The sequence below is a fragment of the Tachysurus vachellii genome, chromosome 16 (assembly GCF_030014155.1).
Source record: "Tachysurus vachellii isolate PV-2020 chromosome 16, HZAU_Pvac_v1, whole genome shotgun sequence".
Taxonomy (NCBI): domain Eukaryota; kingdom Metazoa; phylum Chordata; class Actinopteri; order Siluriformes; family Bagridae; genus Tachysurus; species Tachysurus vachellii.
The window spans coordinates 27,724-42,794 of NC_083475.1; the positions used below are offsets into that span (position 1 = coordinate 27,724).

A 15,071-nucleotide genomic window follows, 5' to 3' on the forward strand; every position below is an offset into this window, starting at 1 on the left:
TGGTTCTTCCGTCACAAGTATCTTAGCCAATAAGAGAGTTGACGTGAAGGTTATATCGCAGAGTGCTAGAAGAACAGCGCTGTTATTTCGTTGTTGTTCTTAGAACGTATCTGAGCTACAAGATGAGCGGAAGAGGCAAAACCGGCGGTAAAACTAGGGCTAAGGCCAAGACTCGTTCATCCAGGGCCGGACTGCAGTTCCCCGTGGGTCGTGTGCACAGGCTTCTGCGTAAAGGTAATTACGCCCAGCGCGTCGGTGCCGGCGCCCCGGTTTACTTGGCCGCCGTGCTCGAGTATCTGACCGCTGAGATTCTCGAGTTGGCTGGCAACGCCGCCCGTGACAACAAGAAGACCCGTATCATTCCCCGCCACCTGCAGCTCGCTGTGCGTAACGACGAGGAGCTGAACAAACTGCTCGGAGGAGTGACCATCGCTCAGGGAGGTGTACTGCCCAACATTCAGGCCGTGCTGCTGCCCAAGAAGACCGAGAAGGCCGTCAAGACCAAGTAAACTCGCTCGGCGCTGCGTTTCTCGCCCCCCAAAAAGGCTCTTTTAAGAGCCACCCACTTTTACTGGAAAAGTGCAATTTCATCCTAGTTTTTATTAATGCTGTGAGTGTGAACTTTATAAAGACAATTCCCCAAATAAGCGTTAAGATCTAACATTAATAATTACTGGTCTTGTTTAAAGACGGATGACAGACGACAATAATAATAATTAATGATGATGATAATAAATAATGAAGCCTGCTGACTAAATGATTGCTGACAGAAAACAAAAGCGCTGTGCTACTGAGAGCGCCAGTAAAATAGGGGCGGGCGGTTTGGGTATCAAACGGTGTCCGTGACAGAGAACCGTCCAATAGTCATCAGGTGACGTAACGTGTTCTATCCAATGGCAGACGACTGCTTTCAATCCGCCCAATGAGAACAGGGCGGCTTTAGGGCTTAAAAAGACAGCGTTCGCCAGCGCTGCATATTGTGTTTTTCCTCCGTGAAGTTCACAGCTCGACGCCATGGCAAGAACCAAGCAGACCGCCCGCAAGTCCACTGGTGGCAAAGCGCCCAGGAAGCAGCTCGCCACTAAGGCTGCTCGCAAGAGCGCCCCGGCTACCGGCGGCGTGAAGAAGCCTCACCGTTACAGGCCTGGCACCGTGGCTCTGAGGGAGATCCGCCGTTATCAGAAGTCTACTGAGCTGCTTATCCGCAAGCTGCCCTTCCAGCGCCTGGTGAGAGAAATCGCTCAGGATTTCAAGACCGACTTGCGTTTCCAGAGCTCGGCCGTCATGGCCTTGCAGGAGGCTAGCGAGGCGTACCTGGTCGGTCTGTTCGAGGACACCAACCTGTGCGCCATTCACGCCAAGAGGGTGACCATCATGCCTAAGGACATTCAGCTGGCCCGCCGTATTCGCGGAGAGCGCGCTTAAACCTCAATTCTGTCTAACGTACACAAAGGCTCTTTTAAGAGCCACCACATTCTCTCGGATAAATGAGCCCTTTTTCATATCTGTCTGTGTGTACTCAGAGTTTGTTGTATAAAGCTCACTTTGTGTTTGTGTGTATAATATTAAAATATATAATCACATGTATGTAAAATGTGAATCTGCTTAACAGAAATGATTTACAGAGTGTTTGTGTTAGGAATATTGTGTTCAGGGATAAGAAGAGTAATTGAAAATAAATACACATTTATTTGTATAGTGCTTTTAGCAATAGATGTCTCAAAGCAGCTTTACAGAACATGAACACAATATGGATATATAGAGATTAATATAAAACAAAAACCTCAAGGTTAGTATTAGAATTATATTTAAATGTGTTTGTATTGATTCCAAATGAACAAGCCTGAGGTGACTGTGTTGAGGAAAAACACCCTTAGGGAGAAACCTTGAGAGGAACCGGACTTAAGGGGGATCCTCCTCCTCATGTGGGTGACACTGGACGGTGTGATTATAAATACATAGTCTGACAAGGTTGTATTGATGATGAGGATGTTGTCCTCAAAGACCACATGTAGTCATCATCTCCTCTTAGTATATCTGAATATTTAATGAAGCAGAGTCCAACTGGAGCTGGTAAAATAAGATTATTGCCTTACTGAATAAAGAAACGGAAGGCTGATTTATTATTATTATTATTATTATTATTATTTAATCAGATAAGGTACGGCGTTTTTTAATTTCCTGAAAAGTAATGTTTTTGGAGATACGAGGATTCCACCCGACAGCGACGATATATAAACGTGTTTCAGTTTGTCTGTACATTCTGTATTGCTTTTGATTTCTTTCTTTTATTGTTTGTGTATTGTTTGGTTCTGTCTTCAATTCTGAATCTTGGTTAACCCTTTGATTGAATACGGCATGTCACAGTTTATAACCAGTTTATATGTTAGTTTCCAGATTCTGGCAGTCACACACAACTATCAGAATCACATTTCATTGCTCTGCTTTCAGTGAAATAGAGTGTACAGTGTATCAGACTCTGTTGTTCAGCTGTTGTCTTGTTCATTTATAAGAAACAGAGTCTACTTATATAGATGTAATCTAACATAGCTGTTCAAATGATCCCATTTACAGTGAGCCCTGTGTCTAGACACGTTTGATATTTGAATTTTGACTTCAATGAGCTTTCTTTGTGAATGACACTGAGTTTTAGAATGAGATTAGTGTTGGAGACAATATAGCTCATTTAGACTTTAAACCTTATAGATTCTGTAATATTTTGTGTTTTACAGCTGATAAAATGACTCCTGAATGTTGTCTTTACATTCCTTTCTGTGTTGCCTGTAATCTACTATCAGGGTTAAACATGGGCTCGGTTTATAATGTACCCAGACGAACGGGGAACACCGGGCCTCCTAGTAGTGGACCTAGGAGTATAGAATACAGTTCTCAAGCCACAGATGTGCTCAAATGGATGTTTTACATCTAAACAGTGCAGGTTAATGTTGTACAACCACAGAGTGCTGTTACTAAGCTCTATACATTGCTGGGTGTTGGTCTGTATATTTTTATTGAAATACTCACTTTGTATACCTTGGGTTAAATTCTACTACTACTACTACTACTACTAAGACTTATAAACAACAACAATAATTATAATGATGATCCTTGTATGTACAGAGAGGTTGCAGCAGAAAAATACACTAGTAAGTTAAAAGCTTTGGCTTTCTCTGTTTATGAACGGGTTCTTTGTGTGAGTACTGGTCTTAGACCCGCCTCCTTGCCTGTTCTCAACTGGGTCCAGGAGATGGAGGATAAATATTTGGCCTCTGTGTGGTGTATTCTTTTTGAGCGGCTTCACTTCGATAGAGCAGCATCATGTCTGGTAGAGGAAAAGGCGGTAAGGGACTCGGCAAAGGGGGCGCAAAGCGTCATCGTAAGGTCCTTCGCGATAACATCCAGGGAATCACCAAGCCGGCTATTCGCCGTCTGGCTCGCCGTGGCGGTGTTAAGCGTATTTCCGGTTTGATTTACGAAGAGACTCGCGGTGTGCTCAAAGTCTTCTTGGAGAACGTCATCCGCGACGCCGTCACCTACACCGAGCACGCCAAAAGAAAGACCGTCACCGCCATGGATGTGGTGTACGCCCTGAAACGCCAGGGACGCACTCTGTACGGCTTCGGCGGATAAACGTTCAACACCGAACCACGTCAATACAACGGCTCTTTTAAGAGCCACCCAAATATCCACGGAGAGATTTTCCTTCTTTACTGCGAGTGTGTGTTTGTGGGTGGGGACGCAAATGACGTCAAAAGCCGTATAAAGTAATATCCTATGTATTTATATAATCGCTATTATAATTTAATTGATTTATATACAGCTCTATCATTTTATTTTCTATTTTGTGTGTGTGTGTGAAACGCGTGTAAAGTTTGGTGGAAGAAACAGGATTTTTTTTCCCCTTTTCTTTTGTCATAAAGCACAAAGTTGAGTGTAAAACGGCGGAAGGGGAACAAAGCACAGAGGGGACAGTGGGGAGGATTAAGTGTGTAGGAGTAGCGGGAGGAGGCGCTCCGCGTCAGGAGCTTTGGGATTATGACCAATAACAAACGTTTGTTCTCTTGTGCCTAATTACAATGTCAGACTGTAAATAGACCAGCCGCTAGGTGGGTGTTACTCATTCTCTCGCAGTTCACTCGAGCAGCAACAGTATGCCTGAACCAGCTAAGACCGCGCCCAAGAAGGGATCCAAGAAAGCCGTGACCAAGACGGCAGCTAAAGGCGGCAAGAAGCGCAGAAAGACCAGGAAGGAGAGTTACGCCATCTACGTGTACAAAGTCCTGAAGCAGGTGCACCCTGATACCGGGATTTCTTCTAAGGCCATGGGCATCATGAACTCGTTCGTCAACGACATTTTTGAGCGCATCGCCGGTGAGTCTTCTCGTCTGGCTCATTACAACAAGCGCTCCACCATCACCTCTAGGGAGATCCAGACTGCCGTGCGTCTGTTGCTTCCCGGAGAGTTGGCCAAGCACGCCGTGTCTGAGGGCACAAAGGCCGTCACCAAGTACACCAGCTCCAAGTAAAGCGCCTTACCGCCGTCTTTATCAACACAAAGGCTCTTTTAAGAGCCACCCACTTTTTCATACAACGTGCAAATCTCCTTTCTGCGTGTGAGTGAGCCACACACACCCCAAAGGATAGCCACTTTATGTATTCTATCAGTACTTCAATTTGTAATTACAATTGAATGCTTTGCTTTTTTTTTTTTTTTTTTTTTTTTTTTTTTGCAAATTTATTGAAATATTTCAAATAGCTTTATAAAAAGCTTATTCACAAGTACATATCATGTGTTTTACAATCATACATTTGAATACAAAAATATTAAATTCTTGATTTAATAATTAGCTATTTCCAGTTTTTATTTAATATTATTTCTCTCCCCAGTTGTGTTCAGGACGTTTGTAATTGTTAAGCCTAATACTTTCACCTCTTCTTTGCTCCGGGTGTCTGGGGTGGAACAACACTATTGCTCATCCATAACGCTTCTGTTTCGTTTTGATTCCGATTAGCTCCAGATATTTCTTTATATTTCTTGAAATGTCTCATTATCACCTTTAATTTAAAGTAAATATTAATTGAAATTGTTATATCAGCATAAACTGTAATCTTAACCATTCTTCCTGCCGTTGTTTTTACACCTTGTATTCTTTCATCATGTTTGATTTTGTGTAAGATTGGTCTAATTGCAGTAGTACTAGTACTATTAGTTTTAGCAGTAATAGTAAATAAATGAACTAAAATTACTACTACAAATAATAATAATAATAAATATCTAATAATAAATATTTAATAATAATATTAACTCTGACTTGCACAACTCAGTGCTACTTTATACACTATATACACTATTTACACGCCATTCTGCACCTGGACACTTGAGCAACACCCGCCTAGCGGCTGCTCTATTTACAGTCTGACATTGTAATTCTGCACAAGAGAACAAACGTGTGTTATTGGTCATAATCCCAAAGTTCCTGATGCGGAGCGCCTCCTCCCGCTCCCCCTACACACTGTCCCCTCTGTGCTTTGTTCCCCTTCCGCCGTTTTACACTCAACTTTGTGCTTTATGACAAAAGAAAAGGGTACCTCGGGTCACGGGGAGTCTGTGCCTACCTCAGCCGTCATTGGGCATCAAGGCAGGATACACCCTGGACGGAGTGCCAACCCATCGCAGGGCACACACACACTCTCATTCCCTCACGCAATCACACACTACGGACAATTTTTCAGAGATGCCAATCAACCTACCATGCATGTCTTTGGACCGGGGGAGGAAACCAGAGTACCCGGAGGAAACCCCCGAGGCACGGGGAGAACATGCAAACTCCACACACACAAGGTGGAGGCGGGAAACAAACCCCGACCCTGGCGGTGTGAGGCGAACGTGCTAACCACTAAGTTACCGTGCCCCTCAGCTTTTAAATTACTAGTGTATTTTTCTGCTGCAACCTCTCTGTACACACAAGGATCATCATTATTAGGGGTCAAGCCCCGAAGGGGCGTAGACACCTATTGTTATTGTCGGTTTTCTTCTTCTTCTTCTTCTTCTTCTTCTTCTTCTTCTTCTTCTTATTATTATTATTATTATTATTCCTCTTCTGCCATTGAAGTCAATGGCAGCCCATAGAACCGTACGTAGGAAAGTTATGTAATTTGGCACACATGTAGAGGCCAGTCTTAGAAGTTACTATAGCAACTTTTGTGTGTCTAGCTCAAACCCTCTAGCGCCACCAACAGTCCAAATATCCAATTATGTTCATGTTCATAACTGCTGACTCGTAAAGCCTAGAAACAAAATTCTCGCATATTTTGGATCCTTTGCTCATGCCGATTCGAATGCACCATATGACGTCATTTCTGTCATGAATACCTGTCCGCCATTTTGAATTTTCCGTAAAACCTACTTTTTTACGAACTCCTCCTAGACCGTTTGTCCGATTTGCATGTACTTTGGTATGTAGCATCTAGAGACACCCGAGACAAAAGGATATCAAAAGCTTTTTGATAGACCAATGCCTTCTCGTATACCGTGGCAACATACATGGTGGCGAGCACGCCAAAACAGACGTGAGGCTGTATCTTTGTAAAACTTATGCGTGTCGACACGCAACTTGGCATATGTCATACAACGTTTCGTGACAGCGCCACCTGGTGGCCATGAGATTTTAAAAACAGCTATTTTCGCTTATAACTACTGCAAACTTGAGTCTAAAATCATGAAGGAGGTGTTGTTAGACTCCTTGAGGCATGCTGAGTCAAACGATACCAAACGATTTTCGGACGGCCATTTTGTGTGTCGGCCATTTTGAATTTTTACATTAAGTTCAGTATTTTACGAATGCAATGGCAATGGCAACATAACAATATGCTTTCTTTTATTGCAGAAACGTACTATGGTGAACACAACACTACATCAGGATGACACTTACCATTTTACATACAGTAGGTGTATCAGATTGGTAGATCTGTCGTGTTGTAACGAACAGTTGGTGTGATTGACATTCAAAAGGAAGTCATCCTGATGTAGTGGTGTGTTCACCATAGTACATTTTCCTGCAATTTAACAAAGCCCAATAATGTTATGTTGTTATTGGTTGTAAAATTTATTGGTTGTTATTGGTTGTTGGTAGTAAAAATTATAAAGGCAAAATAAATGTATATAACAAAATGATGAATAACTACACCTACTGTATGTAAAATGGTATGTGTCATCCTGATGTAGTGGTGTGTTCACCATAGTACGTTTCTGCAATAAAAGAAAGCATATTGTTATGTTGTTATTTATTTTGTTATTTATTAAGTTAAAATAAAAATATAAAGGCAAAATTAATGTATATAACAAAATTATAAATATAAATGCACTTTCTTTATGTAAAATGGTAAATGTATTACTGATTACTGATGATCGCTACGAAACTTGGTACGGTTCATCAGTGACATGTTCTGAGCGCATCTGATCGGCTTGACCCCGGTATCGCTGCTTGCAGCTATATTTATACTTACTATACTTCTCGAGCTCTGTTTTCGAGCTATTGTGTTTCATTTTGTTAAATGTTCCAGTCAGCCTGTTCCTTCTATCGCTGTAAAGTTTAGTAACTATTGCTTTCATCCTTTTGTTCTACTACATTGTAAGTTGAAAGCTTTAATAGAGAGCGTTTAAAAAAACCTTCCACCAATATACCCAGATTGAAAATGTTTTCAGAGGAAGAAAATTAAATTCAAAATTACAAATTCAAAAATTAAAACGCACCAATGGAGTGCGGCTTAGTGTTTCTCCACCAATGAGAGTCAAATCAGGAAGAGGAAATGCCCCGTCTCCATGACGACGGAGCCGAGAAGTATAAATAACTCCACCCCCAAATTTAAGACCATTCCTTGTTCTCGCTACAGACTCATTACGTTTGAACTTTGAGAATTCAAGGTCAAGTTCAACTTTTTAAAGAAGCTTGTATTTAGATTCACATTAAAGCCACTGTCTTCAAAATGGTAAGTATTATCTGTCTTATTATTTGTCTACCATTAAAATTGTTAGCTACCGATCAGTTTATTCATACTTTATGTATGACATTTGTAGAATCGTTAAAGTTTATTAAACCTTAATGTATGCAATATAATGTTTTTTTATAATGTCTTTGTACTGAATTTACTAAACATTTTACACTGTTTGATATTTAATCTAAGGTTTCACACTTAATTATTTCCTTGTATGAAATAATAATGGACATTTAGAATCAGAATCAGAAGGAGATTTATTGCCAAGGATGATTGTGCAAACAATGAATTTGTTTTAGTGTAAAACCCTTCCACTACACAGAGACAACACACAGAAAATAAATTTAAAAAAATAAAATAAAAAAAAAAACACTCATTTAAATACAAATATACAAACAATTTTAAAAGTAAATAAATTGTCTGCGGGGGCATGGTGGCTTAGTGGTTAGCACGTTCGCCTCACACCTCCAGGGTTGGGGTTCGATTCCCGCCTCCACCTTGTGTGTGTGTGGAGTTTGCATGTTCTCCCCGTGTCTCGGGGGTTTCCTCCGGGTACTCCGGTTTCCTCCCCCGGTCCAAAGACATGCATGGTAGGTTGATTGGCATCTCTGGAAAATTGTCCGTAGTGTGTGATTGCATAAGTGAATGAGAGTGTGTGTGTGTGTGTGTGTGTGTGTGTGTGTGCCCTGCGATGGGTTGGCACTCCGTCCAGGGTGTATCCTGCCTTGATGCCCGATGACGCCTGAGATAGGCACAGGCTCCCCGTGACCCGAGGTAGTTCGGATAAGCGGTAGAAGATGAATGAATAAATTGTCTGCTAAGGAGCAGATGGCTTTGTGCATGCTGAGCAACACCACGGCCATTGCCGAGGCCTGGGCTTGTCTCGATCACAAGTTTGATCTGATGTACGCCAAGAGTGCCTTTTTTTTTTTTATTATGTTCAGAAGAAATTTACTGTGCTCTGTTTTAGCAGTTACTCACACACACACACACACACACACACACACACACACACACACACACACACATACATACATACTGTATAAATGTAGAAATTATATGTTTAATGTGGAGATAGAAAGTTATCTGATTTTCATATCTGCACTGCCAGGAAGTTAAATATTGTGTTCAACAGCACAACAAATATGGCACACAGCAAGAATAAAATGTCTCACATCTGTCCTTTTTGTTTCTACAGCGTGAGTGCATCTCTATCCACGTGGGTCAGGCTGGTGTCCAGATTGGCAATGCCTGCTGGGAACTCTATTGTCTTGAACACGGCATCCAGCCGGACGGACAGATGCCCAGCGACAAAACCATCGGAGGTGGAGATGATTCCTTCAACACTTTCTTTAGTGAGACTGGAGCTGGAAAACACGTCCCGAGGGCTGTGTTTGTGGATCTGGAGCCTACTGTTATAGGTAAGATTAAGATCTTATGGCACATGACTTTCAGTTACTAGTGCTCTGGATGTTCATATAATTGATTTATATTTGATTTCTTTTTTCCTTTAGATGAGGTGCGTACTGGAATATACCGTCAGCTGTTTCATCCTGAGCAGCTCATCACAGGAAAGGAGGACGCTGCTAACAACTACGCTCGTGGTCACTACACCATTGGCAAGGAGCTGATTGACCTGGTACTGGACAGGTGCCGGAAACTGGTGAGCATTTTTTGGGCAATCACTTTGTAAAATGATCAATATTCTTTTGAAAAATCATTCTGACCAGCTTTTTAATTATCTCTCCAGGCTGATCAGTGTACAGGGCTCCAGGGTTTCCTGGTTTTCCACAGCTTCGGTGGTGGAACCGGTTCTGGTTTCACCTCCTTGCTGTTGGAACGCCTGTCTGTTGACTACGGTAAGAAGTCCAAGCTGGAGTTCTCCATCTACCCAGCTCCCCAGGTGTCTACAGCTGTGGTGGAGCCCTACAACTCCATCCTGACCACACACACCACCCTAGAGCACTCTGACTGTGCCTTTATGGTAGACAATGAAGCCATCTATGACATTTGCCGTAGGAACCTAGATATTGAGCGTCCTACTTACACCAATCTCAATAGGCTTATTAGCCAGATTGTGTCCTCAATCACTGCATCTCTCCGTTTTGATGGTGCCCTCAATGTCGATCTTACTGAATTCCAGACCAACTTGGTGCCCTACCCCCGTATTCATTTCCCACTGGCCACCTATGCTCCAGTAATCTCTGCAGAGAAGGCTTATCACGAGCAGCTCTCTGTGGCCGAAATCACAAACGCCTGCTTTGAGCCCGCCAATCAGATGGTAAAATGTGACCCACGTCACGGCAAGTACATGGCCTGCTGCCTGCTATACCGTGGTGATGTGGTGCCCAAAGATGTGAATGCTGCAATCGGCAACATAAAGACAAAGCGCAGCATCCAGTTTGTGGACTGGTGTCCCACTGGGTTCAAGGTGGGCATCAACTACCAACCCCCCACTGTGGTTCCAGGTGGAGACCTAGCCAAGGTGCAGAGGGCCGTCTGCATGCTGAGCAACACCACGGCCATTGCCGAGGCCTGGGCCCGTCTCGATCACAAGTTTGATCTGATGTACGCCAAGCGTGCCTTCGTGCACTGGTATGTGGGTGAGGGTATGGAGGAGGGCGAGTTCTCTGAGGCCAGAGAGGACACAGCTGCCCTGGAGAAGGATTATGAAGAAGTTGGTGTTGACTCCATTGAAGGTGAGGGAGAAGAAGAGGGAGAAGAGTATTAAAATTTTAGATGAAAGTCATTGTCTACTGTGAGATGTAATGAATCTTAAATAAAAAAATAAAAAATTAATTAATTAATTAAAAAATCACTGTATGCAAAAACATAAAAATAAAACTTCTTTCCAGTTCACACACTTGTTTGTCTTTAATTGCATTGTCCAAGAAAAAATTCCAATAGAAAAAGGAAAAAAAAAAACTCAATTTCCAATACAAAACAGTTTTAGTAGCCAACACACATTGTGGAAGCTTTGAGAAAATAGCACACTGGTAGGCATGTGCAAGAGTTATAAGGCTCACAATTTATTTGTCAGGAATGGCTTGGACTGTTCCCTGCCAGGACACTAGGAGGGCCATCTGGCAGGTCTTGTTGTGTGCTGTGTGATTTTGTTTTTGCTTTTGTGTATCGTGTGTTGCACCGCCCTATCCTTAATCCATTAACACACCTGTTCCTTGTGTTTCAATGATAGGCACAAGACAACAGGTTTATATATGGATGACATGCTGAGTTCTTGTTTTTGGTTTGTTGTTTTCTGTTTCAATGGTCCTAGAGTTTGTAGTCTTTCTTATTGTCATTAATTAAAAGCCTTTTAATATTATAACACAGCATCTTTCACAACATTTTTGGTGTACCAATATTTAAAGATATTGCACATTTACAAATAGCGATAGATTTTGTTAATATGACTTCATCCAGGAGAACAGAAATCAGGCCATTGTGTGTGATTTTCATTTACCTAAAAAGGAAAACCCTGTTTCCTTTCAAAATCATGTACTGTTCTGGAAGCATATATGCTATCAGTATAAACACTTTTACCTTGTGCTAATTTACATGCTTCTGTTAGAGCAATTAACTCTGCTGCTGCAGAGAGGTGTCCTGCTGTGATTCAGCTTTCACTATTTTATATTCTGTGATTAATGCATGTCTTACGTAACTATGGCCTGTTTTCTGGTTTCCGATGGCTGATCCATCTACAAATAGTGCAAGGTCTGGATTCTGTGATGGCATCTCCTTTACATTGGACCTGTCAATTTAATTTTAGGGGGCACGGTGGCTTAGTGGTTAACACGTTCACTGAGAATCAGTACACAGAGCAAACAGAATGTGGAGCAATCATGTCCAAAAATGCTAATCCAAAACACAGAAATGAAAAATACAGAAACAATGGTTAAAATACAGAGAGGCAATAACATGGTTTGGTAATAGTAACAAATCCCCCGTGGACGATACCATGTACATGTGGATTATGTCCTCAACTCCGGAATTGTTCAAAAGTCGGGAGATTTGTCTCCCCCTGGCAGACAGAGTGGGGAGCCACTGTTAAAGCCGTCACATATGTACAATTTATGTAAGCGTAATTACATCATTACTTTATAAAACTATGAAACCAACTTTTGTCATCCTTTTTTAATTTTTACTTAAAATATTAACTGACACATAATCTCTCAAACACATGCCCTCTTCTGGTAACATAGTCAATGATCTTTAACTGTTGTAAGCTGTAACTGTTCCAATGGCTTCTCCATTGCAAACTCTAAAGTTATGATAACGCTCATTGAATCAAAGAGCAGCATGACCCATTGAATTATTTCAATTAATAAAATACACATTAAAATCCCAGGAGAATCTCGTTTGTGTCTGTGATGGTGGGGAAACACTGGGCATACTGTATAAATTTTGTCCTCAGATATATGCATGAAGGAATCACAAAATTATGCTACCATTATTATTTGATTTTTTTTGTATTAAATTACATTTCTATGACTGAGAGTGTAAATTTAAGTGCACTTTCATATTAAAGGAGTCATTCAGTGCCCAGTTATGCAAAAGGGTTCAAGAACAGTATATGAAAGCAGCCAGTATGGAGTTATATTTGCCAAATGAGTTCTACAGACAAAAAGAGAAAAAGAACAAGACTAACAGTGTTTTAATATCTACATTTTAAGGTTATTTCAAAGATAAAATGTGATAAAAATTCTGAGACCACTGTAAAGTGGATTTGGCCATATGCAGAATGAATCTTTATTGTAATCTTATAAAATAAGAGAGATTGTAAAGATTATGTCTTATAATAATTAAATATGTTAACTTTTAAATAGGGGGGGCACGGTGGCTTAGTGGTTAGCACGTTCACCTCACACCTCCAGGGTCAGGGTTTGATTCCCGCCTCCACCTTGTGTGTGTGTGGAGTTAGCATGTTCTCCCCGTGCCTCGGGGGTTTCCTCTGGGTACTCTGGTTTCCTCCCCCGGTCCAAAGACATGCATGGTAGGTTGATTGGCATCTCTGGAAAATTGTCCGTAGTGTGTGATTGCATAAGTGAATGAGAGTGTGTGTGTGTGTGTGTGTGTGTGTGTGTGTGTGTGCCCTGCGATGGGTTGGCACTCCGTCCAGGGTGTATCCTGCCTTGATGCCTGATGACGCCTGAGATAGGCACAGGCACTTTCACATCTTTAGGCAAACAAAAAAAAATTCTCTAAAACAATACATGCATTTTCAGTGAAAACCTACTACAAATTCCCTAGTACATAATCATTATTTTAAAAATGTATATAGGTTTTCTGTATATTTTTCCATGCTTTTCTTAAAAATAGACCAAACATCTATATGTTTTTTTTTTTCTTTTTGGTTACTGTAATAAGTCTGTCTGTGTTTTGCCCTGTTTCTGTCTGCTGGTCTGCCTTGCTGTTAATTGAAATTAACCCCCCCCCCCCCCCCACTGTACTTCTACTGTACTTTATTATTTCCTTCTTTCAGCTTGTGAAACACAACTCCATCTGGTTGTTTACGCCATTTCACTGTGATCTTCTCTGTCCCCAAATCATCCTTCAGTTTCTGGTTGATCTGATGAACAGAATAATACTTTTATTACTAAATAATGCAGGATAGAGACTCACATGTAGGAAATGATACAGAAACTGTATACAACAGTCAGAATCTGATTACAATACAGTTTATATATGTGTCAGAGTTTGATGAATACTGGGAAATGTACATTATAAGTCTTGTGGAGGATGAGACCCACCTGCTCCAAGATGGCCATCATCACTGCAGGATCATTCACATCCTCTTTGTGGACCAGCACCAGCTGTTGATGGGATTGTAGAGTCCAATCCAAGCACTGGAACTGAATTGTTGTCTCTGTGCTTCATTCTGAAGTCGGACCATGTTGTCATTACTGTCAATGATAGCCAGGTCAATGTGTGTGGCTCTGCAGTAAGCCTGAGCATCACCCCAGGTTTTCCCCTGTTGGATCAGGTGGTACTGACAAGTGACAGACAGGACAAGAGGAACTGTGGGTAAATTATAAACATTTTATTCAAATTACCTCAGTCACAAATTTTACTTATTTTACTTAACTCCTCTCATACGTTTCATTCATTTGGTTGTGCAACTTCAAACTGAACATTTATATAATGAATTTTTTTTTTTTTTTATAGTTTTTCTTTGGTACAAAACAAGAAATTATTTTAAATCAGCAGACACACACACACACAAACACACACACACACAATCTCACACACACACACTCACACACACACACACATACTTCTCTCACCTGTGAAAAACAGGAGCATAAAGAGACATTTTTTATAAAGAGTATAAAGACACATCCATTACTGATGTGTAGATAAACTCAATAAGACAAAAGAAATGTGATTAAAATCCCTCAGCAGTTCTGATCAGCAGTAAAACTGATAACTAAGTACCACATCACTACATTATATGATTATAACTGAATTTAAACACCGATTAGTTCGGGGGAGGCAAACTCAGTATTCATGTAATTATTGAATGTAAAAACTCAAGCAATGTTCATTTGGACAAGTTTATTTTATTTTAAACTGTCAGAAGAACAGAGGATGTCTGCACACAAGTACAGGGGAGCTTTTATTATACCTGAAAAAAAATCCAAAGGCAGATAAAACCAAAAAAAGCACAAAGTAAAAGAAAAAGACAGGTTAGTAAACAGCAGGTAATAAATCTGAACCAGACTTTGATCACACAGAGCAAAACACAGGCTGAAATTTAAATTGAGAACAGGGAAGACAGGACATGAGGCTTAGTAACATCACAACCAGAGAGAACACAGGACATGAGGATTAGTAACATCACAACCAGAGAGAACACAGAACATGAGGATTAGTAACATCACAACCAGAGAGAACACAGGACATGAGGATTAGTAACATCACAACCAGAGAGAACACAGAACATGAGGATTAGTAACATCACGACCAGAGAGAACACAGGACATGAGGATTAGTAACATCACAACCAGAGAGAACACAGAACATGAGGATTAGTAACATCACAACCAGAGAGAACACAGAACACCAAATTAAACATC

At 41.1% G+C, this 15,071-nt stretch overlaps 4 protein-coding genes and 1 pseudogene across 4 annotated transcripts; all 5 read left to right on the forward strand.

Moving 5' to 3' along the window:
• The first annotated feature begins 104 nt into the window (after positions 1-104).
• Positions 105-526, forward strand: LOC132858933 (histone H2A-like). Its single transcript, XM_060889486.1, has one exon. The coding sequence runs from the start codon at positions 123-125 to the stop codon at positions 507-509; it is 387 nt and encodes a 128-aa protein (XP_060745469.1). The 5' UTR covers positions 105-122; the 3' UTR covers positions 510-526.
• Positions 527-1,000: 474 nt separating this feature from the next.
• On the forward strand, positions 1,001-1,696 carry LOC132858926 (histone H3). The gene has a single exon (XM_060889481.1). The coding sequence runs from the start codon at positions 1,015-1,017 to the stop codon at positions 1,423-1,425; it is 411 nt and encodes a 136-aa protein (XP_060745464.1). The 5' UTR covers positions 1,001-1,014; the 3' UTR covers positions 1,426-1,696.
• A 1,601-nt stretch (positions 1,697-3,297) lies between these two features.
• LOC132858947 (histone H4) lies at positions 3,298-3,647 on the forward strand. The gene has a single exon (XM_060889498.1). It carries the CDS (start codon positions 3,319-3,321, stop codon positions 3,628-3,630), a length of 312 nt encoding a protein of 103 aa, XP_060745481.1. The 5' UTR covers positions 3,298-3,318; the 3' UTR covers positions 3,631-3,647.
• A 485-nt stretch (positions 3,648-4,132) lies between these two features.
• Positions 4,133-4,575, forward strand: LOC132858943 (histone H2B-like). The gene has a single exon (XM_060889495.1). It carries the CDS (start codon positions 4,152-4,154, stop codon positions 4,524-4,526), a length of 375 nt encoding a protein of 124 aa, XP_060745478.1. The 5' UTR covers positions 4,133-4,151; the 3' UTR covers positions 4,527-4,575.
• Positions 4,576-9,187: 4,612 nt separating this feature from the next.
• LOC132858893 (tubulin alpha-1 chain-like) lies at positions 9,188-10,754 on the forward strand (annotated as a pseudogene).
• Positions 10,755-15,071: the final 4,317 nt, after the last annotated feature.